The sequence below is a fragment of the Colobus angolensis genome, unplaced genomic scaffold (assembly GCF_000951035.1).
Source record: "Colobus angolensis palliatus isolate OR3802 unplaced genomic scaffold, Cang.pa_1.0 Scaffold193, whole genome shotgun sequence".
Taxonomy (NCBI): Eukaryota; Metazoa; Chordata; class Mammalia; order Primates; family Cercopithecidae; genus Colobus; species Colobus angolensis.
Window position 1 is genome coordinate 2924604 of NW_012115077.1, and position 27686 is coordinate 2952289.

General features: G+C 39.8%; 1 protein-coding gene and 1 pseudogene across 3 annotated transcripts in view; both read left to right on the top strand.

Moving 5' to 3' along the window:
- The window catches only part of GOSR1 (golgi SNAP receptor complex member 1), a 56192-nt gene extending 35927 nt beyond the window's left edge, over window positions 1-20265 (top strand). For all 3 annotated transcript variants that reach the window (XM_011940865.1, XM_011940864.1, XM_011940866.1), the window contains exons 7-9: window positions 8237-8266; window positions 17601-17683; window positions 19920-20265. In XM_011940865.1, coding sequence (XP_011796255.1) covers window positions 8237-8266; window positions 17601-17683; window positions 19920-20044 — 238 coding nt within the window. In that variant the 3' untranslated portion in view covers window positions 20045-20265. The remainder of the gene's footprint in view (window positions 1-8236; window positions 8267-17600; window positions 17684-19919) is intronic.
- A 3188-nt stretch (window positions 20266-23453) lies between these two features.
- LOC105510887 overlaps window positions 23454-27686 on the top strand; it is a 29029-nt pseudogene continuing 24796 nt past the window's right edge.

Consider the following 27686-nt stretch of genomic DNA (forward strand, 5'->3'; position numbering starts at 1 on the left):
CCTTTTGTTCAGCTATGCCCTACCCCTAGAGGTGGAGTCTACAGAGGCAGGCAGGCCTCCTTGAGCTGTGGTGGGCTCCACCCAGTTTGAGCTTCCAGGCCACTTTGCCTACTAAAGCCTCAGCAATGGTTTATGCCCCTCCCCCAGCCTGGCTGCTGTCTTGCAGTTTGATCTCAGACTGCTGTGCTAGCAGTGAGCGAGGCTCAGTGGGTGTGGGACCCTCCTTGTGTGCTGTTTGCTAAGGCTGTTGGAAAAGCGCAGTATTAAGATGGGAGTGTCCCGATTTTCCAGGTGCAGTCTGTCACGGCTTCCCTTTGCTAGGAAAGGGAACTCCCCAACCCCTCGCACTTCCTGAGTGAGGCGATGCCCTGCCCTGCTCCATGGGATGCACCCACTTGTCTGGCAAGCCCCAGTGAGATGAACCTGGTACCTCAGTTTGGAAATGCAGAAATCACTTGTCTTCTCCGTTGTTCACCCTGGGAGCTGCAGACTGGAGCTGTTCCTATTCGGCCATCTTGGCGCCCTCTCCGTACAGTTTTAGCTTTAACATTAGGTTTATAATCCACTTTGGCTTCACTTTTTTGTGTAGTGTAAGTTAAGGGTCAGGATTCATTTTTTTTTAAACACGTGAATATTCCATTGTTTCAGTACCATTTGTTGAAAAGACTCTGCTTTCCTCTGTTTAATCTGTTCAAAGATGTTGACATCTTTGTAGAGAATTCACTGGACACTTGCTAGTTTATTTCTGAACTTTGTTCTGTTCCATTGACCTATGGATCCATCCTTAAGCCAGTTGCATTCCGATTACCATAGCTTTATAATAAGTTTTGAAATGAGGTAGTGTGTAAGTCTTCTAACTTTATTCTGTATCTTCAAAGTTATTTTGACTCCCTGGGTCCTTTGTACTTCCATATAAATTTTAATATCAGATTGTTTAAAAGCCTGCTGAAATTTCAAATAAGATTATATTGAATCTAGAGATCCATTTGGAGAGAATTGCCATCTTAACAACCGTAAATCTTCCAATCCAGGAACAAGGTCTTGTATGAAAATATACAAAGAACTCTGAAAATTCAACAATTTAAAAGTGGAAAAAAAATCTGAACAGCCATCTTAACCAAAGAAGATATACAGACAATAAATTAAGCATATGAAAAGATACTTAATGTAATGAAGTATCATTAGGGTACTGCAAATTAAAACAACAATGAGATACCACTGCACAACTGTTAGAATGGCTAAAATCCAAAACACTGACAACATTAAAAGGAACACTGAAGGAAGTGGAGTAACAGGAATTCTCACTCATTGCTGGTTTGAATGCAAATGGTATAGCCACATTGGAAGAGAGCTTGGCAGTTTTCTTTTTCTTTCTTTTCTTTTTTTTTTTTTTTGAGACGGAGTATCGCTCTGTCACCCAGGCTGGAGTGTGGTGGCGCGATCTTGGTTCACTGCATCCTCCGCCTCCCGGGTTTAAGCAGTTCTCTGCCTCAGCCTCCCAAATAACTGGGATTACAGGTGTGTGCCACCACACCCGGCTAATTTTTGTATTTTTAGTAGAGACGGGGTTTCACCATCTTGGCCAGGCTGGTCTTGAACTCCTGACCTTGTGATCCACCCACCTCAGCCTCCCAAAATTCTGGGATTACAGGCATGAGCCACTGTGCCCATCCTGGCAGTTTTCTTAAAAAGCTAAATATGGTCTTATCATACATTCTAGCAGTCATATTCCTAGTGATTTTCCTAAATGAATTGAAAACTTACGTCTACACAAAAACCTGTACATGAACGTTTTACAGAAGCTTCATTCATAATCGCCAAAAGTTGTAAGCAATCAAGATGTCTTAAAATAAGTAAGTGAATGGATAAACAAATGGTGGTACATCCATGCAGTGGAATATTATTCAGCCATACAAAGAAATAAGCTATCAAGCCCGGAAAAGACATGGGGGAACTTTAAATACATAAAAGCAGCCTATCTATGCAGGCTACATACTGTATGATTTTAACTATATGACATTCTAGACAAGGCAAAATTATAGAGACCGTAAAAAGATCAGCAATTCTCAGGGGTTGAGGATGGGAAAGGGAGGAAAAATGAATAGGTGAAGCACAGGATACTTAGGGCAGTAAAACTCGTCTGTATGATACTGCAAGGATGGATCCATGACAAAACCCCCACCACCGTGCAATGCAGAGTCAACTCTAAGCATGGCGTTTAGCTAGTAATGTATCAGTACTGGGTGATCAGTTGTAACACATGTGCCACACTAATCACAGGTGGAGGAGAATGGGTGTATAGTGTGTACTTTCTACTGAATATTTCTATATGTCTAAAACTGTTCTAACAATAATTCTATTCATTTTTTAAAAAGGAAAAAGTGATTTACCAGGATCTCACTGCTAATGACTTAGCTTTTATTTTTTTATTTTCTCCTTGAACTGAGCAGGAATCTGTCAGGTGCTTCACTTTCTGTCTCCTGGTAACTTGCTGTGATTATGAAAATGTTTGTGCTAAACAACCCATGAACAAAGCAAATAAAGATATTCCTTCGTCTACCCAGACTGAAAGGAAATATGCCACCGCATCAGTGTTGATGAAAGAGAGGTTATAACTGGTTTCCACTTTCATCTTTGTTTTCCTGTATTTTCCGAATGTTCTCTGTAAAATAAAAAGCGCTTAGCACTAAAACAGTATATATGCATTCTACTGCAGCTTAATTGTATTCAGTTAACATAATTGAAGAGATTAAATAAGAAATGTAGAAATAAGTAAGACCTAGATCTTCAGGATCTCTCTGGTTAACTGTAAGTGAAAGACTGTCTCACCACAATGCTTGATGTAAATGGTCTAATTGGTTAGTGACAACCTCATCAATTATTGCAGCTTGCAAAGGGATCGATTTTTAAATTTTTATTTATTATCCGTTATTATTATGTACTTGCTTATTTGTTTTCTCATTTAGTTGCTTACTTATTTGCTTATTACTTTCCTACCATTTTAAAAGAGGAAGATACTATCTAAGTGATTTCGCCAAGTTCTTACATTTTGTTGGTTTAAATTGCTTTAGTATATACGCATGAAATCGCGTGTTTGCTCTTGAAATGTGTGCCTTTTGTAGTGTGTGTGTTGGGGAAAATAAGTTATTTTTTAAAAAGAGAATTATTTAAATATGCCTTTAGTGATTCCTCAGTATGACAGCTGGTAGTGAAATGTAGCTTATTGTTTTCAGCTAGTTTAAATTGGTCTTGAGACCAATGGAAATTTGTTTCTTAATTACAGGCTCTAGATGACTTTATAGAATATCTCTGGGCTATTATCAAGTACCTGCTTAAGAAGGATAATTCTACTTGATTATATATTTTTTACCCCAACGGAAAATAAGTTTAAATTTGATTTTAACCAGATGATGCCATCTGCATGGAGTCACTCTGATGTTGTGTCCACAGTGTCCAAGAAAGGTTTTAATGAATGGTGTTTGTTTACTTTATTTGGTCTTAGCCACATGAGTAAAGACCTGGAGACTGGGCAATTTGAGAAGACATTTAGGAATCACTCCTGGCTTTTCTCTGTTGATGCCACCATATAAACTAAGGATGACAGTGGGTAGGGAATGTGTGTGGAATTCCTGTGTGATTCACTGTAACTGGTGTGCTAAATGCATGGTTAAGCTGGTGTCAGCATCGTCTTTCTGTAAGTTAAAGATCCCTTCTGTGAGCAGGACTCCTGTGGACTCATGTATGTTGTATTATGAAATATGTTTTAGAGGATATTTTAGGACTTAATAAAGGTGACTGATGTGTAAGGGGACTTAAAGGGAAGAAAAACCCCTTCTTCTGTAGGGTAGCATATTTGGGATTATAATTTTCGTTTTTTTTTTTTTTTTTGAGACGGAGTCTCGCTCTGTCGCCTGGGCTGGAGTGCAGTGGCCAGATCTCAGCTCACTGCAAGCTCCGCTTCCCGGATTTACGCCATTCTCCTGCCTCAGCCTCCGGAGTAGCTGGGACTACAGGCGCCCGCCACCTCGCCCGGCTTGTTTTTTTTGTATTTTTTAATAGAGACGGGGTTTCACCGTGTTAGCCAGGATGGTCTCGATCTCCTGACCTCGTGATCCACCTGTCTCGGCCTCCCAAAGTGCTGGGATTACAGGCTTGAGCCACCGCGCCCGGCCTTTAATTTTCGTTTTCTTTAGGTTGCTTTCAGTTTCCTTTTTTTTTTTTTGAGGCGGGGTCTCGCTCGTTCACCCACCCTGTAGGACAATGGCGTGATCTCGGGTCACTGCAACCTCTGCCTCTCAGGTTCAAGGATTCTCCTGCCTCAGCCTCCTGAGTAGCTGAGATTGTAGGCACCCGCCACCACACCCAGCTAATTTTTGTATTTTTAGTAGAGACGAGGTTTCACCATGTTGGCCAGGCTGGTCTCGAACTCCTGACCTCAGGTGATCCATCTGCCTCAACCTCCCAAAGTGCTGGGATTACAGGCGTGAGCCACTGTGCTTGGCCAGTTGGTTTCATTTTCGAGTGAATCCAGCAAACACTCTTTTCTTTGACTTGCAGTTCCAGTATTGCTATAAAATTACTATAATATGGGGATAGTTGTCAGTCTCAAACATATAAAATGACCAATTTCAGTGACCATTTATCCTTTTAAGAAAACCTATTCTATGAAAATCCAATTTTGTGCAAAAAGTGGGAAATAAGTGGAGGCGCAAGTGTTTGCTTTATGAGACTTTATTTGATTCATGTAAATAGAAAACGGTTTTATTACATGTAAAATGTGATTTAAATTGGTCAAAATGACATTTTCAGAAAGTATACCTAAAACATATGTACTCATTACATAATGAGTACTAAAAACGAGTCTCATTACATAGAATAAGGATTCTATCTGTGTGCCACAAACAACTTCAAAGAATTTTCTTTATATATAATGACACAGAAAGTTGTTCCTTAGTATCCATTTCAACTCCAGTTCCTCAGGAACATTGAGTACAAATTATAATGAGTTTATTTTCCAACTAAAGTATAGTATTTAGTCTAGTTTATTAGCTCATTTAATTCTGACCTGTATGATTGAGAATAGATACAAGAGAATTACAGAAAGCAGATAGTGGAAATGATGAAGTGTACCTGGCTGACTTTCTGACAATTTGCATGAAATGCTTGGCTTTGTAATTTTATGTTTCTTTCTAGGCTGGTACATTGAGTTTATTTAGTTAGAAATAGACTGGTTATCTGTTTTTTTAAATGCTGCTTCACAGTTATATACTACTTAAGATATGTCGCTTTGTAGTCAATCTAAATTGGAATTGGGTTTTTGTTATTGTCATTTGGTACACTGGTCACTTTATAAATATTTAACTTTTTGTTTTGAGTTAATTATAGATTTGCATGCATGCAGTTTTAGGAAATAATACAGAGAGGCTGGATGTGGTGGCTTATGCCTGTGATTCCAGTTACTTGGGAGGCTGAGGCAGGAGGATCGCTTGAAGCTCAGGAGTTCAAAGTTGCAGTGAGCTGTGATGGTGCCACTGCACTCTAGCCTGGGTGACAGTGAGACCCCATCTCTACAAGGAAAAACAGTAATAATACAAAGAAATGTCATGTACGGGCCTACCAGATTTTATTGTGCTTTGCTTTATTGCACTTTGCAGATATTCTTTTTTACAAACTGAAGGTTGGTGGCAACCCTGTGTCAAGCAAGTCTTGCCATTTTTCTAACAGCATATGCTCACTTCATGTCTCTGTGTTACATTTTGGTAACAGTATTTTAGATGTTTTCATTATTATCATATCTGTTATGGTGATCAGTGATCCTTGATGTTACTCTTGTAATTATTTACAACCTCACTGATAGAAGAAGGTGAACTTAATAAATGTTGTGTATGTGTGGAGTTTTTTTGTTTTGTTTTGCGACAGGGTCTTTCTCTGTTGTGACCTTGTGACCAGTTCACCAGATGCCTTTTGGCATGTGTCTTGTCAGTCTTCATTGTAAGATCTTGGCAGGTTAGAGCCGTATCTTTGTAGCCACTTTCTGACCCAATACCCTTCAGGGGTGCTTCTATACGTGTTTGTTAGAAGAGTAAGTGCATACTTAGTAATCATAGATTTCATCAGAATAGTGAGTTTATCTGGAAATTTTTATCAATTTTATGCTTAGATTTACCATCTGTAGTTATTGAGAAACTAATAGCAAAAAATACTTGACACTTACTATATGCGAGGTATTGATTCAGTCACTATCTATACAAACCCCTTTATTTGAACAAGTAGGTTTTATGATCCTTGCCAGTTTACAGATGAGAAAACTGGGGCATGGAGAAACTCGCCTTGTATCGAATAACTAGTAAGTGGTAGATTCAGCATTTAAATAGCCACATAATCTGTCTTTCACTACCATCTTTGTAATTTTTGAAATTTTAAATAACAGGATTTATATATGCTATTTATGACTTTTCCCCCCGCCGAGACGTAGTCTAGCTTGTCGCCCAGTCTGGCGTGCAGTGGCTCAATCTCAGCTCACTGCAACCTCCGCCTCCCAGGTTCAAGTGATTCTCCTGCCTCAGCCTCCCAAGTAGCTGGGATTAAAAGCACCCGCCACCACCCCCAGTTAATTTTTGTATTTTCAGTAGAGACGGGGTTTCACTGTGTTGGCCAGGCTGGTCAAGAACTGCTGACCTCATGGTCCACCTGCCTCGGCCTCCCAAAGCTCTGAGATTACAGACGTGCGCCACTGCGCCTGGCTGGTATTTATGACTTTTTAAAGCTCATTTGTTCCCTAATATATGCAATAATTTAGATTACCTAGTCCACTACTTTATAATGAAACCTTGACTTACTGCTTTGTAGCATGAACTTAGAAATTCTTTTGGAAATGAGTAGTTGGAAAAATACATGCAAATATTTATTTGAGTGCCTACTGTGTACCTTACTCTATGCCAAGTGGATACAGATGTCTGGAAGTTTGTTTTCCTACTTCTGCTGTAAAGCGAGCCCTTCACCAAACTTTACCTATTCATTTATCCCTAAAATGGCTTTGTTTGTTTCTTTCTTTCCAATGTGTGCTGCATAAAGGGAAACAATTTACAGATGAAAGGTGTATTTGGTATCTTTATTAATGTTCTTGAATTCTAAAGTCTGAAATTTGTTTTAGTTTCAAAAAAAAACTGTTTCCCAAAAAAGAAATAAACATTAAGGTGTAAATATTTACTATTTACAGACATCAGAATTATATTTGCCTATCCTGTCTCAACAAGTGGGTTCTAATTCTTAAGTTCTGAATAGATGATAGTGACAACTTTGAGCTATTTAAAGAGAAAGTTCATTTCTTTATGCTGTCATTAAAACTGTTCCAACTTTAATTATCAGGTATCTCTGTGGAAAAAATCGATTTAAGCTGGCAAAAGTAAGAGAAATTATTTGTTTGGAGTTTTTTTGAGACAGAGTCTCGTTCTGTGGCCCAGGCTGGAGTGCAGTGGCATGATGGTCTCGGCTCACTGCAACCTATGCCTCCCAGGTTCAAGCAGTTCTTGTGCCTCAGTCTACTGAATAGCTGAGACTACAGGCACACATTAGTATACCCAGCTAATTGTTGTATTTTTGATAGAGACAGAGTTTCACCATGTTGGCCAGGCTAGTCTCGAACTCCTGGCCTCAAGTGATCCACCTGCACTGGCCTCCCAAAGTGCTGGGATTACTGGCATGAGCCACCATGCCTGCTCATAAGATGGAAATTATATATATTGTATGCGAATGAAATTAAATTTATTTCAAAGTCCAGGCCAGCCACGGTGGCTCGCATCTGTAATCTCAGCCCTTCAGGAGGCCGAGTTGGGCAGATTACCTGAGGTCAGGAGTTCGAGACCAGCCTGGCCAACATGGTGAAACCCCCATCTCTACTAAAAATACAAAAATTAGCCAGGCATGGTGGCAGGTGCCTGTAATCCCAGCTACTTGGGAGGCTGAGGCAGGAGAATTACTCGAACCCAGGAGGCAGAGGTTGCAGTGAGTTGAGATTACACCACTGCATTCCAGCCTAGGCAACAGAACGAGACTCTGTCTTTAAAAAAAAAAAAAAAAAAATTAGAGTCCAGAATTTTCCCCAGATGCTTTCAAAAAGCTAGACATTCTGTATACATAAATGACTAAAAAGTGTATCTATAGATGTAGAAAAATTAATACAGGTTTTAAGTGTTCATTAGTAAATTCAGAATTTGAATTTTCTTTTTATTTGCAGCTCAGATCGTCTGATAGAAGAGACAATAAGGTAGGAATAAGTTTTTGTTTTGCTTTGTTCGTTTTAGTTTGTTTGCACATAAATTTAATGAACAGTGTTACAGCTGTTTTAGAATTAAAGAAAAAACATTTTAATGAACAGATCAGAGTTAAAGTTCATTTATCCTCCTTAAAGATGAAATTTTTACTATGTCCTTCCCTTATAAGAGATGTTTGACACCCAAGTATATTTCCATAATTACTTTAAGTTGTTTTACTTAGGTTAATTTTTCCAATTAATTTATATTTAATATTTTCAATCTCAATCTTTTTATTCTCACTTTTTAAAGGAAAGCGATTTTAAGCGTAATTTGATAAATAATTTTATGCCATTCATATAGACTTTTCTGTTATAGCACCTGCAAAAAATCTGCAGTAATAGTTCATAGTATCTGTAATAACATTGAACTAGTTTCTTGCTTAAGTTAAGGGACATTTATTTGTTGTTTTGAACTACTTAGCTTTCTAGGTTTGATGAATTTTAAAACATCTATTTTATGACAGTAAAAAGGAACATTAACTAGATATAGTCTCTGTGCTCTAGAATTCACCAATGTGTAAAGCATTGGTTTTCAGAAAAGGTAAATCAAAGTACATGACAATAACAAATGTGTGTGTGTGTGTGTATGTATGTATGTGTGTGTGTATACATATATATGTGTGTGTGTGTGTGTATATATATATATATATTTTTTTTTTTTAAGATAGAATTTCACTCTTATTGCCCAGGCTGGAATGCAGTGGTGCCATCTCGGCTCACTGCATCCTTCGCCTCCCAGGTTCAAGTGATTCTCCTGCCTCAGACTCCTGAGTAGCTGGGATTTCAGGTGTGTGCCGCCATGCCCGGCTAATTTTTTGTAGTTTTAGTAGTGACAGGGTTTCATCATGTTGGCCAGTCTGGTCTCAAACTCCTGACCTCAGGTGATCTGCCCGCCTTGGCCTCCTGATGTGCAGGATTACAGGTGTGAGCCACCGCACCCAGCCATAATTGTATTCTTACCACGGATATTGGGCCTGTGCTAAAAGTACTTTGCCTGCATTATTTTATTTAATTTTCTCAATAACCCGTTAGATAGACACGAATCATTAGGAACTATTTCCAAAACAAAAAAGAAATTAAGTAATTAGCCTTTGGTCACATGACTAGTAAATAGTATTAAGGATTCAGATCCTTCAGTCTTAGTCTAACTCTAGAAACAGAGCTCTATCTGAACCACTGCTATATTTACCACATTGTAGAAAGAATACAAGGTTTCAGGTCTGATTTGGCTTGGAACCTGCCTGTGCTGTTTATTAGATCTTAGATCTCTGTTCTTTAGATAATTTACTTTAACTTCTTGGAACTTTCATTTTCTTATCTGTTTAAAAATACAGTATTGATGATAATACTTACCTGTAAGACCGTTAAGGATAATGTGAAGAAAATGCCTGATCTAATACTAGGTAATTTGTAAATGGTAACTATATTAGTAATACCACTCCTTTCTTTTTTAGCTTTTTATTTTGATATCATTTCAGATTTCAGAAAAATTTCAGTAGTGAAAAGAAGTCCTATATACCCTTTACCCAACTTCTACAAAGTTTAACATGCATTGATCCTCTTTACTCCTCAGTATTTCAGTGTTCATTTCCTAAATATCTGTTTCTTTTGTATGGCTTCATGGATTCTTTATTCAATGGATTAGAATATTTTCCATCATTAATAATCTTAATACATTATAATCTTTTATAACAATAAGCCATTATTGTGTCTTGAATTTTTGTTTAAATTGTATGTGCTGAGCCTTCCACCTGAAGAAAGTTTTCACAGAATTGCCTAATGTTGACTGAAGTATCTTCCTTGTAACTTTTTCCTTTTCATCAGCACATGAGATCTGATCGCATTTTGCTAGGAATTATTTACTTAAAGTTTCCCAATAATCCTTGTTCTTTTTTTCTTTATTTCCCTTTCTGCCTTCTCTTCTAGGGCCAGGCTGCCTTAATTAAGCTTCCACTTCAGCACTGGCCTATTTAAGGGCTGATAATATGAGTATAAAAACTTGGGGTACCTCATAGGACAAAAAAGAAAAGGAACAATTGAGAACCATTGAATTGTTACCATTATTTTGCTAGTTAAAAAACATGTTATTAGAAGGTCTTTTATTTCAGTATTTTCCCTTGCTTCAAAATGTGATAGGCATTACAGGAAAAGTTTCACTGAGTATAAAGCTAGTTACGATTTCTTATGAAGAATGTAAAATTTGTGTCAAGTAATATTTTTGCATATTCCATATGGAAAAATTTACCTTTTCCTTTTAGAGATACATTTTAAAACTATGTGAGCAACTGAATATAGACTTTGACATCAACTTATTGAAAAGAGCTAGCATTTTTAATATTTATACATTTATTTCTAACCTTTAAATGTATGACTTGTATTATCTGTTGTTGAAAAAAACATGACTGAGTTCAGTTCACAGAACAGGTAAGAGGTAAGAAAGTTGAAGTTCCCATAAGCATATCAATGATTTATCATTTTAAAAGCATTATATATTATTTAGAGCTTATATTTTGCTTCTAAGTATTTGACCCTTGAAATAACAGCCTAGATTTCGTTCTGCTTGACTGTAAGTCATGAAATGAGATGGGAAAGTATGTCTGGATATACTTTGTGGTACTGGAAATCATGCTTCTTCAACAAGTTAACATAATGTATGGTGATGATATCTATTCCCAACGGAATACAAAGTCCTTTGCAGAAATTATTTTTTAACCTCTGTCCACTTGTGAGTCAAAGTATACAGGAAATGGTGATAGTTCCAGTTTAAAAAACAGAAGCAGGCCCAGCATGGTGGCCCACGCCTATAATCCTAACACTTTGGGAGGCTGAGGTGGGAGGACTGCTTGAGGCCAGAAACTCGAGATCAGCCAGAACAACATAGTGGGACCCCATCTGTACAAAGTTGTTTTTAAAAAGCCAGGCATGGTGGTGCACATCTGTAAGCCAGCCACTTGGGAGGCTGAGGCAGGAGGAGCACTTGCATGCATGAGGTCAAGGCTGCCGTGATGGTGCTACTGCAGCCCCGCCTGCATGGCACAGTGAGACCCTGTCTCAAAAAAATAATAATATATAATAACAAACAGAGGCATATATCATTCAAAGATTGATATATGGGCCAGCGTAGGTTTGAAAGCTGTTACTTTATACAAGACTATAGTATCTACTTGTAATACCTTATAAATTTTTTTACAAAACAACCACATTTTCAGTGTATCATATTTTGTCATAATCTCTCAAACTGAAAAATTATGAAAAAGAACTAAATGATACAAAGGAAGTTGTTTGTTATGCTCTTTTGTGTTCCTTTCATTTGGGGATCAAAAATTCAGTGTATTGTGCGGCTGACATTGCTCCCTCCTTCTGCTCTAATCTTGACTGGTGATTCTCTACACCTCCAACATTGTTATGGTCCTAGATGTCCTTCCTCCATTATCCTAAAATAATCTCCTCTATTGGATTACCTACTTTTTGGGATTAGTGCCTCCACTTTCTTACTTTATTCCCTTATTATGCTGAACCATGTCCTTAGTAACTTCCTGAGAAAGAACAGGAGGTAAATTGTTTTGGACTGCCTACATCCAAAATGTCTTTATTCTGCTCATATTCTTGATTCATTATTTAACTTAACCAAGATAGAATTCTGAGTTGGAAATGATTTTGAAATTTTTAAAGGCATTGTTTCCAGAATTGCTTCTGAAGTCCAGGCTGGACGCAGTGGCATGCATCTTTTCCAGTTCAATGCTCTGGGCATTGAGTGAACTCTTACAATCTGGAAACTCATCTTCAGTTCTTGGAAATTGTCTTACATTCTTTATCATTTTCTTCACTCTTCTTTCTCTGTTGTTTCATTCAAAAAAATATTAAAAAGGTTAAGTGTTGAGCCTTCTCAATTGATCCTTTCTTACCTTTTCTCTGTTTTCTATTGATCTTTTTGCTTAACATTCTGGGAGATTTACTGAATTTCTCCTTCCAATTCTTCTATTACATTTTTATATCAGCTCTTCATTTAATTTACATGAGCTCTTTCCTGAGACAGATACACACATTTATGTGTATGCTTTGTGGATGTAATAATCTTTTATCTCTCTGAAAACTATATTAAATGTAATTTTATTTTAGAGTTTCTTGAGCTTCCTTTATTGCCCCTGTTTGCTCAGCCTCACTTTTCTGTTTGCTGGGTGGTTTATTTGAACTCTGTCTTTTATGTTATCTTCTCACACATCTGGTGAGTATTGGCTGTTCCTTCATATTTAAGGGTGTGACTCCAAAACAGGATGAGCTTCCAATCACTCATTGCTATTACCCATACTGGAGTGCAGTGGCATGATCATGGCTCACTGCAGCCTTGACCTCCTAGGTTCAAGCAATCCTCCCACCTTAGCATTCTGAATAGCCAGGACTACTGGCACACACCACCATGCCCAGCTAATTTTTTTTTTTTTTTTTTTATTTTTCTGTAGATATGGTGTTTCTCCATGTTGTGAAAAGAATGTGTGTTGGGAAGCTCATCCTGTGAGCATAGGATGGGGACACTTGTTGAGTGTTAGGCCTCACCGTGCATGGTTAGGTGGACCTGGCTGTTTCACTGGGGACCTCAAATTGCTAGACCTCTATGTCTCTTCTCCTGGGCTAGATCTTCTACTGGACTGGGGACAGCCACCTAGCTGCATGGGTTAGGGAAGGCAATTGTGGGGTATGGCAGCTCCTTGTGCAAATTTCTACAAATCTCCTTTTTTTTTTCATGAGACGGTGGCTTGCTCTGTGGACCAGGCTGGAGTGTAGTGGCACGATCTCAGCTCACTGCAAGCTCCGCCTCCCAGGTTCACGCCATTCTCCTGCTTCAGCCTCCCAAGTAGCTGGGACTACAGGCGCCCGCCACCGCACCTGGCTAATTTTTTGTATTTTTCAGTAGAGACAGGGTTTCACTGTGTTAGCCAGGATGGTCTCAATCTGCTGACCTTGTGATCCGCCCGTCTCGGCCTCCCAAAGTGCTGGGATTACAGGCTTGAGCCACCGCGCCCGGCCCAAATCTCCATTTTTAACCCTACTCCACAGTTCTTCCCTCAGAGAGACTGATCCCTTCAATTCTTGAGCTTTTCCAAGATCTGTGGAAAACTTTTTAAAATCATTGCTTGACTCGTAATTTTATTGAGGTGAATCACAGTGGTGGATTTGGAGCTGCTAATGTGTTTTTTTGTTTGTTTGTTTTGGTTTTACCCAATTACATTTCTTTATTCTGAAATGTCATTTAAAAAGACCAGACCATAATATTTCCACATGAACAGATATTTTTCTAGAATAGGCCTAAAAGTATTGGGAAGATGGGATTGTCAGCATTAGAACACATGGGAAATCAGGACCCTGGAAGAACTGTAATATTCTCTAGGACTTTTCATTTTCTAAATTTGCAGAGATACTGCCTGTGATTTCAGTTGAAAGTGATCCAAATCCTAGTATGTCCATATTAATTGTGTGTGTGTGTGTGTGTGTGTGTGTAGCTTCAAATGTTATTTAACATTTCTTAAGTGGAATTTTTCTAATGTTCTTTTCCTTTTTCCTTTTTCTTTTTTTTTTTTTGTTTGAGACGGAGTCTCGCTCTGTGGCCCAGGCTGGAGTGCCTATTAGACACTTGCATATTGTATATTATAAAAGTATAGTGTTCTTATTGTAACAACTTAAATAATACTAAAATGGATAAAGAAAAAGTCAATCTCTTGGTAGTACCCCTTCATTCTTAACCCCTGAAGCAACTTGCATTAACTGACAGTTGTGTATCTTTCTGATACCTTTTTCACTGTCATACAAACATCCAGAGATGTTTGTTTCTGAAAATATTAGAGGATTCATATTCTATACATTCTGTGGCTTGCTTTAATCACTCAATATGTTATAAACATCCCTTCAAGTTAATAGAAATACTACTGTTTGTTTTGTTTTGTTTGAGACCGAGTCTGCGCTGTCACCCAAGCTGGAGTGCAGTGTCACGATCTCGGCTCACTACAACCTCCGTCTCCTGGGCTTCAAGTGATTCTCCACCCTCAACCTCCCAGTAGCTGGGATTACAGGCACTCACCACCATGCCTGACTAATTTTTGTATTTTTAGTAGAGACAAGGTTTCACCATGTTGGCCAGGCTGGTCTTGGACTCCTTGGCCGCAAGTAATCCACCTGCCTCAGCTTCCCAAAGTGCTGGGATTACAGGCATGAGCCACCGCACCTGGCCCTAACTCATTTTTTTAAATAACCAAATACTGTATAATCACTGCCTGTGATTTCAGTTGAAAGTGATCTAAATCCTAGCATGTCCATGTTAATTTTGTGTGTGTGTGTGTGTGTGTGTAGCTTCACATGTTATTAACATTTCTTAATCTCTCAGGTAGGATTTTTCTAATGTTCATTTTTATTAGACATTTATACATTATCAAAGTACATTTGTGTATTATCAAAATATTCTTATTGTAACAACTTAAATAATACTAAAATGGATAAAGGAAAAGTCAGTCTCCTGATAGTACCCCTCCATTCTTAACCTCTGAAGTAACTTGTGTTAAGTGACAGTTATATGTATCTTACACAACATACCATTTGAATGTTCCTTCCAATTTTGGGGGATTTTTTGGGGGGGGTCTTTTTGCTGCTGTTGTTCGTTTTTTACCGTTCCAAAAGTGCTTCAATAAATATTCTTTTACAGATTGAATGTCGCTTATCCAAAATACTTGGGATCAGAAGTCTTGGGGATTTCTGATTTTCAGATTAGGGATGCTCAACCTGTATATATCTCCTTACCCAATTTTGTTTCTCTTTTGCCATCTCGAATCTTGCAATTCAAGTTTTGATTCATGTGTCATTTGTTTAGAATACTCCCTCTAGGATTTCCCTTCAATAAGATGCATGGTGGTTTACTCTGTGAGACCTCACCTGGCCAAAAATGTGTTCATTCAGCTCCCAGATAGGTCTAGCTATGAGTGCCTCTTAAGCAGTGGCATACCAGGTAGTGATGCATCCATCACTGGGCAAAGCCCAGCAGCTCTTCCCCTTAGGGGCTGGGCATCACACCAGCTACAAGACTATCGGCTCTCTGCTTGTCGTCTTTGTGGCTGCATGTAGCAGTCCTTTCCCAGCTGCAGTGCCTGGGAGCAGTTTCATTGCAACCCCTGTATATGCAGATCCATTGTCTTCCACTGTCTGGGTTCCTCAGGAAGTAATGAAGCCCTAGGTCTTTGCCTCAAGCTTGAAGAAAAATCTAAGCTTCCCTGCTGTCAGTTCCCTGGTTCTCTCTTCGCTTGAGAGAGTATAGCCTTCCGCCTGGCTTTCTTCCCTGGAGATCTCAAGGGAACTTGGGGCCTCAGATGGACCCTCCCCAGTGTGTCTGCTTTTGTTCTTGTGCTACTCCATGGAGGAAATGGGCCAAAGGTCAAGTCAGGAATTTATACTCTCACCATCATCTTCCCCAAATCTCAATCTCTTGATTTTTTTTAAAAAATAGATATTTTTGGCTGGGCGCGGTGGCTCAAGCCTGTAGTCCCAGCACTTTGGGAGGCCGAGACGGGCGGATCACGAGGTCAGGAGATCGAGACCATCCTGGCTAACCCGGTGAAACCCTGTCTCTACTAAAAAATACAAAAAAAAAAACTAGCCGGGCAAGGTGGCGGGCGCCTGTAGTCCCAGCTACTCGGGAGGCTGAGGCAGGAGAATGGCGTAAACCCGGGAGGCAGAGCTTGCAGTGAGCTGAGATCTGGCCACTGCACTCCAGCCTGGGCGACAGAGCAAGACTCTGTCTCAAAAAAGAAAAAAGAATAGATATTTTCAAAATTGCTCAATAGCATTTCATTTTCTGTTGCTATTTATAATGTCAACATGCAAAGCACTCTCTGTGTGTTACATATCAAAGTGGATACTGACCCTGCCCTCTATGACTCTAATGTCCAGAGAGATAAGACTATGGGAAATGAATAATCCTGGAAGTGATAGCAAAATGATACTAACTTAGGGCCAGGCTTGGTGGCTTACACCTATAACTCCAGCACTTTGGTAGGCGGAGGTAGGAGGATAGCTTGAGCCCAGGAGTTTGAGACCAGCGTGGGCAACATAGGGAGACCCCATCTCTACAGATAATTTAAAAATTTAAAAAAAAAAAAAAATTAGCCAACCATGATGGCACATGCCTGTAGTCCCAGCTACTCAGGAGGCTGAGGTGGGAGGATTGCTTGAGCCCAGAAAGTCAAGGCTGCAGTAGCCACAATCACACCACTGGGCTCCAGTCTAGGTGACAGAGCGGGACCCTGTCTCCCCCCCGCCACCCCCAAAAAGGATATTAACTCAAGTATCTTTTAAACAGGACATCAAGGTAGTCACATGGAAGAGATTGTGTTCTACAAAAAGTTACTTTTTCTTTTCTCTTAATCTTTTCTTTTTTTTGAGACAGGGTCTTGCCCTGTTATTCAGGCTAGAGTGCCGTGGCTCCATCACAGCTTGCTCTAGCCTCCCCCTCCTGGGCTCAATTGATCCTCTCACATCAGCCTCCCGAGTAGCTGGGACTACAGGCACACACCACCATGTCTAGCTAATTTTTGTTTTTGGTAGAGATGGGATTTCACCACATTGCCCAGGAAGGTCTTGAACTTTTGGGCTCAAGTGATCCTCCCACCTCAGTCTCCCAAAGTGCTAGGATTACAGACATGAGCCACCACACCCAGCTGTTTTAGCCACGTTTAATGAATCTGTGACCTTTGTCAGCCATCTTGGAAACTCAGCATAATGTTACTTGCATGCCTAGTTGGTTCTTAAGTAGAATTTTGGAACATAATCTCTTCATAAATTAAGGGCTGGTTGTATATGCATATTTTATGATATTTTATATTTCTTTTCTATTTTTATAATTATAATTCCCTTTCAACAGTTTTTCCTGATGAAAGATATTTTAGTAGCTGGTCTCTTTTTAAACTCTTTTTAAACTTTTAAAAGTTTAAAGTTTTTAAACTTTAAATTTTAAGAAGCGTTTGTAATATGTGATTTGTCTGTTTATGTCTTATTTTGTTTGTTATTTTGAAGCAAACATAGGAAGTGGCTTACTGCCTTGTATAAAAAGATATCAGAAGAGTGGAGTCATTTGGAAAAAGCACAGTGGGAAAGTGGCTTGGGAAGTGATTTTTTTCCCCTTATTTTCTGGCACAGCGCTTTCTAAGATGATGTTGTTCACTGTAGTTTTCTTTCACTTTTAAGGGCATGATGGTTCCAGGCAGGATAATCTTAAATGGTCATTTGTCATCTCTTTTTCCCCTTGCAGCATTGCTATGGCAACAAAAGAAAATATGACTTCACAGAGAGGAATGTTGAAGTCAATTCACAGCAAAATGAACACTTTGGCCAGTATCCTTTTTGAATGTTCACAGTTTCTGTGTTTTGAGGGTAGAGGGGACAAGTGTCTGTATGTGCTTTTTATAGGGGGCAGGTCGCCATCACTCAGTAGCAGTAGAGCCCATCAGTAATGGCATGATATGAATATACTGTGCATTCCTACTTTGTGAAAATTTATGCTCTTTGGTACTGTTCCTAAAAGACTGCACCTCAGAAGTTTCTTACTACTAGATGTAGAAGAAAAAAATAAATGTGAATTTAAAAATTATTCACCAAATTCTTTCACATTTTAGAAATCTTTTAAATTCATGTTAGAACTCCACACTATACATTATTCTTACCTAAATATGATAAATTATATGCCTTTTCTTTGTTTTTTTTCCCATTTAGAGATAAGTCAGTGGCAGATGCTTGGAACAGGAAAGGAAGGAGACAGCCACCCTTGCAGATGAGCTGTAGCTATTGATAGAGTTTGTACAGGCTGAGTTCTGGGATACATTCTCCACTTGGTTGTTGTAACTTCTACTTTAAAATGTTTCAGTTTTCCATTTTAAATTAGGATTATTACTACTTCCCAGAAACCCGCTAGGGAACCAGAAAAGCCTGGCACTCTGAGTCATTTGATTCAGCGAACCTCTGAAAAGACAAGCCTTCTAGGCAAAAAACCTTTCCTTCCCAACTGCCAAAGGGGAAGGTACCTAGAATTTTCAAAAGCTGAGTATCTTGTTGTCCTAGATAATTTAAGGTCACTTTTGGTTTGATATGTCTTTGCCTAAGGAAAAGACTATCCTGATGTGTGCCATTATTCTCCAGTCTGCTGTGAATTTTGTTCTTCCCTTGTCACCCTAAGTATAAAACCACATGTCCAAAATCACATTTTAGATAGGGCTATAAAATTTACAGAGTGCTGTTATAGACATTATCTCATTCTACTAAACTGTGAACTCGATTGCCAGCCAGAGCAAAAGCTAATTAGTGAATATAAGAGTTTGTATTTAGTGAAACTTTTGAAACTTTGAAATAGAAGTGTGAGTCAGATAGCTGGTGATTTAAAACACTAAAGCCTTTCTAAATTGTTCATTAGAATTTACCACCACTCTTCTTTGTGACCTCTTCTCTGCTACTCTGTACTCATCTCTCTCATAAGTTCTTTCTCTCTCTCTCTCTTTTTTTTTTTTTTTGAGACAGAGTCTCACCCTGTTACCCATCCAGGCTGAGTACAGTGGCACGATCTCAGCTCACTGCGACCTCCAACCTCCCAGGTTCATGCAGTCCTTCTGCCTCAGCCTTCCGAGTAGCTGGGACTACAGACGTGTGCCACCACGCCTGGCTAATTTTTGTATATTTTGTAGAGACGGGGTTTCACCATGTTGCCCAGGCGAGTCTCAAACTCCTAGGCTTAAGCATTCGTTCAGCCTCGGCCTTCCAAAGTGCTGGGATTATAGGTGTGAGCCACCTTGCCCAGCCCAACACTAAGTTCTCTTAAGACAAAGTAGTATACCGGAACCTAGCATAGCACCTCATACAAATTAGTCACACAGGAATTTCACAGTTATTCCAAAATAATGTGTGTCAAAAAAAAAAAAAAAATCAAACAAAATGGGTGTGGGTTAGTCAGGGCTAAAGTTTAGTTCACTTTCCTCCTGTATCTGCCTTCTGCTGCGAAGTAACTTTGAAAATGTTAATAATTCACCAGTGTCTGATTATATAGACCCTAGGGTTAGTTCCCACGAATTCCCTGAATCCAAGGCGGGAAAGGATCAGGTATCTTCAAACTCTCAGGCAGAATTCCCCAGTCTCGTAAGAGAAGAAGAAAAAAGAGATAGAGAATGAAAATGAGGAAAGGGAGGGAAATGGACGGTGGTGGCAATGGGAGCTGGCTCTGCCTGTGCCTCCCTGCCAGAGTTCCTCCATTCCTGGCCACGCTGGCTTCCACTCTGTCCTGCAGCCTGGCAGTAAGCCCTCAGTGCTTGGGAACTGTTACCATCCTTTTCTTCTCCGTCCCTCTCTATTATTATTCTTATTTGTGTTACAAGACTGGGAGATATGTATTGATTAGGGGCCTTGAGCCGCAGCACATTCCCAGTTTGGGCAAGTGCATCTGCTAAAGATTCCCTTGGTATGAATTTCTTCCCCTATGCCTTTCATCACTGTTTCTAGACACTGCTGATCTCTATTTTTGTGATTCCTGCGACTTTTCGCCGGAGAGGCTTCTTCAAAATATGACCTTAATAAAGATTTCCCAAAGATCGTTTTCCTGCTGTAAACAGCCTGATCCAGAGGATCAACCTGAGGAAGCGGCGGGACTCACTCATCCTAGGGGGTGTTATTGGGATCTGTACCATCCTGTTGCTGCTCTATGCGTTCCATTGATGGGACATCTGCAGGGACTCTTGACAACCGCCACTTTCACGCCCTGGTCTGGAATAAGGAAACGTCTGAGGGAGAAGTTGACTGTCTTGATAATTAGCCTGACCAGCAGGATGAATGCAAGGCTGACAGTGATGGACTCTGTGACATGGTCAGGTTGAGCTGAAGCCACAGTTTTTCTGTGCTGTCTTTTCTAACACATTTTTCTGTTTTTAATTAAAAAACACCAAAAAGGTTTTCAGTTGCTTTTGTCTCCTAGGAGGCAAGTAAACCAATCAAAAACAGAGTTTTCTGTGTTTCCGTGGTAGTGTTGAAGCCTGATGACAAGCCAGGTCTTACAGCTGGGCTCTTTAGAAAACCAGGTTTCTACATCCAAAGACTGCTTTTCTTTTAGCTACCAGATTGGATTGTGAATAAAAGTAATTCTTGTCCTCTTATTTTATATTCATAATGAGAAATCGCAAATTCTTTCTTGATAATCTGTGCTATAGATTTCTACTCTGTCTCCTCAACTCTGTTGATATTTAAGGAAAATTCTGTTTTTCATAGATTCTTTGAGATGCTGTTGGACCAACTTCAGCACGTTTGAGGTTGTCTGAAATGGAGATCACTGTAAAACTGTCTTTTTTTTCCTTTTAAATTACAAGTACACTGGGGTTAATTATATTGCTGGAAAAACATCAAGAATGACAGTCTCGTATTTAAGGCACCAGTCATTGTTCCCATTTTTAAAAAATTCTTCCCTTGGATTAATATTTTCTGCTGAAAAGAAGTGAAATCTCAGTTCCACTAGGATAAAAGAAACAAATCACCAGTGTCTGTCAGTGCCCCCACTGCTCCTCATCATACCAGCATTGACACTGGTAACTGAGGAAGGGGACTGCTCAGTTTCTAATGTGATCTATTCAAAAAGTCACATATAAAAAGGCATTGAGGGCTCACTGTCCAGAGAATTCCATTTGTAAATGCTCCACAATGTATGGGCAAAAGTTTAAGGACTACTGCCTGATGTACCAGGGGTCCCGTGTTCTGTGAAAATCTGTTCATTCCAAATCTGGTAAGCATTTCCAAACATCTAGAGAATGGTTTCACTGTTGAGGGTGCATGTGGCAGAATCTGTCTGTCTCTGCACCTGTCTTCTGTTACCATCCCTGGACAGTGACAGATTTTAAACCAGCCACCAGAATTATTTTTGAGTTGACCATTTCTTAGTTTCTGTAAATTCATGACTTGTCTTACTGAACTGCAACCTGGTTTGTAGACTTCCAGCATCTACACTGCTGCTCTTCACCATTGGAATTCACTGTGGTATTTATAGTATTGGCTTCAGTCCGAGCCACAGGGAATAAAAGGATATCAGCATGTAGCTCTCAGCTACATCATGGTATATAGATGCTGTTATTCAGGTGAACTTGCTCATGGGTGGACTAACACCTGGTTTGGTACAGAGACTGAGAAGTTTTTCATTCTGGTGTCAAAGTTTTGTTACATTATGGGTGTGAAGGGCATTTGATATATTTTTCTTAACTATGGGGTTTATTTTTCTAAATATGGGTTGATTGACTGTTCATCGATTCAGGGTACCCTTAAAAGAAAAGTTTTCCCATTGTGAACCTTAAAGGATCAGGGAAGTAAGTTCATTGATTAAATTCTCTGTTGGGAGAACAAAACTTTTCTCCCCTGACACTTTATTATCTTTGATTTTTTCAAAGGGCCTTGATTGGTGGTTGTGTCTCGGTTAGAATTTATGGGACTTTGCTATGTAGTTGGCATTTATAAAAGCTGAAGTATCATAAATAAAGTTATTTATTTAATTATACTACCAGTCTTTTTTACTGGTCTGATTCTTTGTTGCATTCATTAAAGCTGATTGTGTGAGAGTGAACTGGGACACAAGCTAGTCTAACTCACTGTAGCCAAGCAAACAAACCAGGTTGATGGCTAATGGGCCTTTCCATTAGGGTTTTGCTTATGTGAAGTAATGGAATTAAGTTGGTTGTTTTCTTTTTAAAAATAAACCGGTTCTTCCAAGGAAGTTAAAGGCTTGGTGTAGATGTTGGTGTCAGATAGGTCTGACTAACCTCCCCATGCAGCAGCCCATAGTGAGATGACCAAGGGCCACATGTAGACAGCTAGGCCAGTGCTTTTTCCTCTTAGGGTTTCTTTGCAGAAAGAAACCTCCAGCAAGGCAAGAGAGCTGTGTGTCCACAGGAAGGGGCTCCATGTGGATCCCATGAAGGGATTTGAGCTCTTTTAGCTCCATGTCATTTAACTTTTTTGTTTAACCACCTTGGCTTTCTCTCCTTTTTTGCTGTCCTCCTGATCGACCAGTTGCCAGATTCAGAGGCTAACAGTTAGTTACTTGTTAATGCTAGTCCCAGCCAGGAGGTCAGAAGGAATTTTTTACTTCTGGATCCAAATGTTACCTCTTAGGGGAAATTATGCCCCCTCAACTATTGTCTTATTATAATGAATCTTTCCTTTTTGATCCTTTTAAGTAACCACTCAAAACTTTTCATTTCACTGAAAAAATATGAAAAACCATGACAATAGGGGTGGGTGCAGTGACTCACGCATGTAATCTTAGCACTTTGGGAGGCCAAGACAGGCAGATCGTTTGAGGCCAGGAGTTTGAGACCAGCCTGGTCAACGTAGCAAGACTCTGTCTCTACAAAAAAAATTAAAAGATTAGCCTGGCATGATGGGGAGTGCCTGTGTCCTAGCTCATAGCTACTGAGGCTGAGGCCAGAGGATCACTTGAGCCCAGGAGTTCAAGCCTTCAGTGAGCCATGATTGTACCACTGCACTCCAGCCTGGATGACAGAGTGAGACCCTGTTTCAAAAAAAAAAAAAAAAGAAAAGAAAAGAAAAAAAAGACATGGCAATGAAAAGGCAGGAAATTCCAAAAGACGTATTTCTGACATTTTGTTTTAATGTGTACTGGTGACTCTAGTAAAAATGTTTAATGAATTCACCACTCAAGTTCAAACTCAGATCCAAGTGCTTTAGCTCATCTATCCTGGCAATCTCTACATTCTTGTCAATTCTTATTAATGATGCTGTAGGACTCCCTGTAATCTACATTGCTCACCTTTTCTTTCTCTCATTTTAGAAAGAGGCTTTCCTTCTCTATGATTGTCCTGTCTTTTTCTGTACTGCCTGGTACTCAGATCAGGCATGAAAGGAAATGGAGACAGGTGATGAGAGGAGATACCATGAGGGCAAAATCTTTATACCCGGAACCAAATAATACTTCAGCTCTTTCATACTGAGTGTGAATACATCTGAATAGTAAAAGATACTGAGCCTTTTGATGCAGTGGCTCTTGGCCTGTATGGAATTCAGGCACCTTGGGTTTGCATTCCCACTATTAATTTTCTGTTTCACTGTTAGTGATCTCAACCTGATGAAAATGACTTTAAAGAACTGGACTAGCCTTTTGGTTTCTGTTACCTCATTTGATCGTTTGTCAGGTACGATTTTTGGAAATGGATTGAGTTTTCTAACTTGGAAGATTTAAGTTGTTGGGGATAACTGGCCATGTCTAGTGTTACAGTGAATTTTATGGCAAATGTAACTAAAGAACAAATGGATTCTGCTCAGAAAGTTAGAATCATTGTGTTCCACTCTCCTGTTAGGTTAAGAGTTGTTTACCCTGGTCTCCAAAAAGATGCAGAACTTTTCATCACAGTCTTAATAAACTAATCTTGTTTCTTCCTTTATAAACCTGCATACTCTTAAGTTTTGTAGGCAAAAAGAAACTGAGGGAGGAGCAAGTACATTTTGAGGAGTTTAGTGGATAAGAAGCCCAAAGCTGAACCATGCATGGTCTTGAGGGATCTTTCTCATCTTCTCTGTACCTGAGAGCTCACTTTAATATCAAAGTGTTTGCATCCATTCCCACCCTGTTAGCTCTTAAGGAGGAGGAAAATCAATTCCAACCAGACTTTCCTGTGATGGAAGATGTTTCCTCTTGAAAAAATGCCAATACAGATTTTTAAAACCTATTATTTTCCAAATGCACTTTGTAAGTTTTTGCTTTTAAAATAGCTTCTTGGAACCAATTTTATTGTATTTGTACTTAATTTTTGTTCTCATCTAAATGTGCATTTTCTGACTGTATAGAAGAAGCTTTGGTATGTAATTTAATAATAAATTAGAAATCTAAATGATTGCATTTGTGGTTGTTTATATTGAAACAGTAACCATCAAGGTAGTTTGGGGATAGAGATTATGGTATCTTTGGTGTTGGTAAGTGTTTCTCATGATGTTCTGAAACCCGGGATGAAATAACACAGGTGCTGAAAAGCTGTCACGTGTCATTCAGAAACCATCATATGAACAGCCCACTAGTGTTTTAGCCCTAGAAGTGAAGGGGAATCTCTTAACAACATGAAACTTCAGGAGGCATGACGGGAATCTAAAATTGTAGAATTGGCTGGGTGCAGTGGCTCACACCTGTAATCCCAGCAGTTTGAGAGGCCAAGGCAGGAGGATTTCTTGAGACCAGGAGTTCAAGACCAGCCTGGGCAATATAGCAAAGACCTTGTCTCTACAAAAACTAAAATTAGCCATTCATGATGGTGTGCACCTATAGTCCCAGCTACTCAGGAGGCTGAGGTGGGAGGATCATGAGCCCAGGAGGTGGAGGCTGTAGTGAGCTATGATTGCAGGACTGTACTCCAGCCTGGGTGACAGAGACCCTGTCTCAAAAATAAATTAATTTTTTAAAAATAGTATACTGCTGGGCTTTAGTACATTAGTTGTGCAACCAGCACCACTGTCTAATTTTAGAACTTTGCAATTAATCCAGCCAGTGTGTCAATTCCTCCTCTATAAAATGGTGATAAGGATGGCTACCATAATTGTACCCTGATTATATTGTCAGGGTTATGTGAGGAAATGCTCATAAGCATCTCAGCAAAGCCAGGGGTGCAGGACTGACCTGACATAAGAGATATCCTTGGGTTTGTCCTAATAGTGAGAAACCGGGCCTCTTTAGCCTCTTTCATTCCCTCTTGCTGATGTGGGAGAGGAGAGAACATTCAAGAGGTGATCAGCAGACATCCTTAACTTTGATAAAGGCAACTAAGAGGGGAAATGTAAGTTAGGTTCTCTGTAGATAGACTGGTGGAACCCAGCAATCAGTTTAACCAGCCTCCAAGCGGCTCTGATGCACAGCAAAGGTGGAGAACCACTACTCTTGAGTGTCACGCTCTACAGGTACACACATTCTATTTAGTCATTCCATTCTAGAGCGATTGCTTTTATTTTTAGTTGGGAACTGTTACAAATTGTGCTGCTCTGGACATTCTCAAACATAGGTTTGGGACACACATGTACACTTTTCTGTTGATTATACCTAGGAATAAGATTGTTGGATTGTAGGTGATGCACATACTCAGTTTTAAGATACGTTGTCAAGACAGTTTTCCAAAGCAATTGTGCCAATGCCTATGCCTACCAGTAATGTGTGAATATTCCATTTCCTTCACATCCTCAGCAACACTTAATGATGCCAGACGAAATTTGCATTTCCCTGATGGCTAATGAGGTTGGGCATTTTTACATACTCACTAGCTATTAGGACATCTTTCTTTATGTAATATCCCTTCAGATGTTTGCATATTGATTAATCGGACTGTCTTTTTCCAGTTAATTTTTCCTTTGTTGGATAAATATGTTGCAAATATACCATCCCATTCTGTGACTTGTCGTTTACTTTCTTTCCTCTTTTTTTTTTTTTTTTTTTTGAGACAGAGTCTCACTCTGTCACCCAGGCTGGAGTGCAGTGGTGTGATCTCGGCTCACTGCAACCTCCGCCTCCCGAATTCAAGCAATTTTTCCTGCTTCAGCCTCCCCAGTAGCTGGGATTACAGGCGTGTGCCACCTCGCCCAGCTAATTTTTTTGTTTTAGCAGAGATTGGTTTTCACCATGTTGGCCAGGCTGGTCTCGAACTCCTGACCTCAAATGATCCGCCTGCCTCAGCTTCCCAAAGTGTTGGGATTACAAGCGTGAGCCACTGCACCCGGCCATACTTTCTTTTTTCTTTTTTTTTTTTTTTTTGAGATGGAGTCTTGCTCTGTCACTCAGGCTGGAGTGCAGTGGCGTGATCTCAGCTTACTGCAACCTCCATCTCCTGGGTTCAAGCGATTCTCATGCCTCAGCTTCCCAAGTAGCTGGAATTACAGATGCGGGCCAACACATCTGGCTGATTTTTGTATTTTTGGTAGAGATGGGATTTCACAATGTTGGTCAGGCTGGTCCCGCCCACCTCGGCTTTCCAAAGTGCTGAGATTACAGGCATGAGCCACCATGCCCGGCCTTGTTCTACTTTCTTAATGGTGGTTTTGATGAAGTTCTTAATTTTAATGTAACTCAATTTATCCATTTTTTTCCTTCGTGGCTAGTGTTTTTATATCTTGTTAAGGAATCTGCCTGCCTCCAATGCCATGAAGATATTCTTCCATGTTTTTTTTTTTTTCTAGAAGCTGTATTATTTTGCTTTTCAATTTAGAACTATAAATATTCTGCAACTGATTACTATGTATGATTTGAGGCCGGGGTCAAGATTCATTTTTCTATATGGATATGCAGTTGATCCAGCACCATTTGACAAGGTCATCCTTTCTTCACTGCACTGGAGCACCAGCTTTGTCATGAGTGAAGCAATTGTCTAGGTGGGAGTCTTTTTCTGGATGTTTCATTCTTTTCCTTTGGTCTGTTTCTCTACCCTTGAGAAAATACCACTCTGTCTTAATTACTGTAATTTTATAATAGGTCCTGATACCAGGTGATACAGGTCCTGCGGGTTTGTTCTGTTTCCTCAAGGTTGTCTTGGCTATTCTTGGTCTTTTGCATTTTTATATAAATTACAGAATCACTTTGTCAGCTTCCAAGAAAAACTTGCCAGATTTTGATTAGTATTATACTAAATATGTAGATCAATTGGAGGAGAATGAACATCATTATAATATTGACTCTTCGGTTCATGTCATGATATTTCCCTCCACTTATTTCAGTCCTGTTAATAATTCAGTACTGCTCCACCTGTCTGCCCTCCAGGCTGGTGCTGGCCTCCAGGATGGACGAGCTTTGGGTACACTTGGAGAAAGAACTCCAGATGTCACCTCCTACCCTCCATGGTTCTCTCCTTGACTGTGGCAAGGAGAGATGGTGAAGGGAAGAGACCAAATAGGAGTCAGAGGAAGGGAGGCTGCAGTAACCCACTGCATCTTGGTACAGGGTCCTATGCTGGAGATTATTAAGTATGTAAGGAAAAAACCACAAGGCTGGTTACAGTCATACTGGGTAGCAGACAATGGGATGTAAAGGAGAAAGAAGCCTGGACACTTTGGCAAGAGGAGAGCTTAGCATGCATGGATTGGACAGGACTGGTCCTAAAACTCCCTTCATCACAAAAAAGCTGCATGCCCCTGGAGAAGATTCCCCTCATTGGGCCTCTTTCCTCACCGTGAAATGAGAGGACTTGGACCTGATGCTCTGGATGCTTCCTTCAGCTCTGCCACTAGAACACCGGTACTGATGGAGGATGATGGCAAGAAGCTAGATGGAGTGTAAGTGTCTTGCCCTTTGCCCTGTCCCTCCAGGTGTAGTCTTTGAACTCTAACCATCCATGCACTC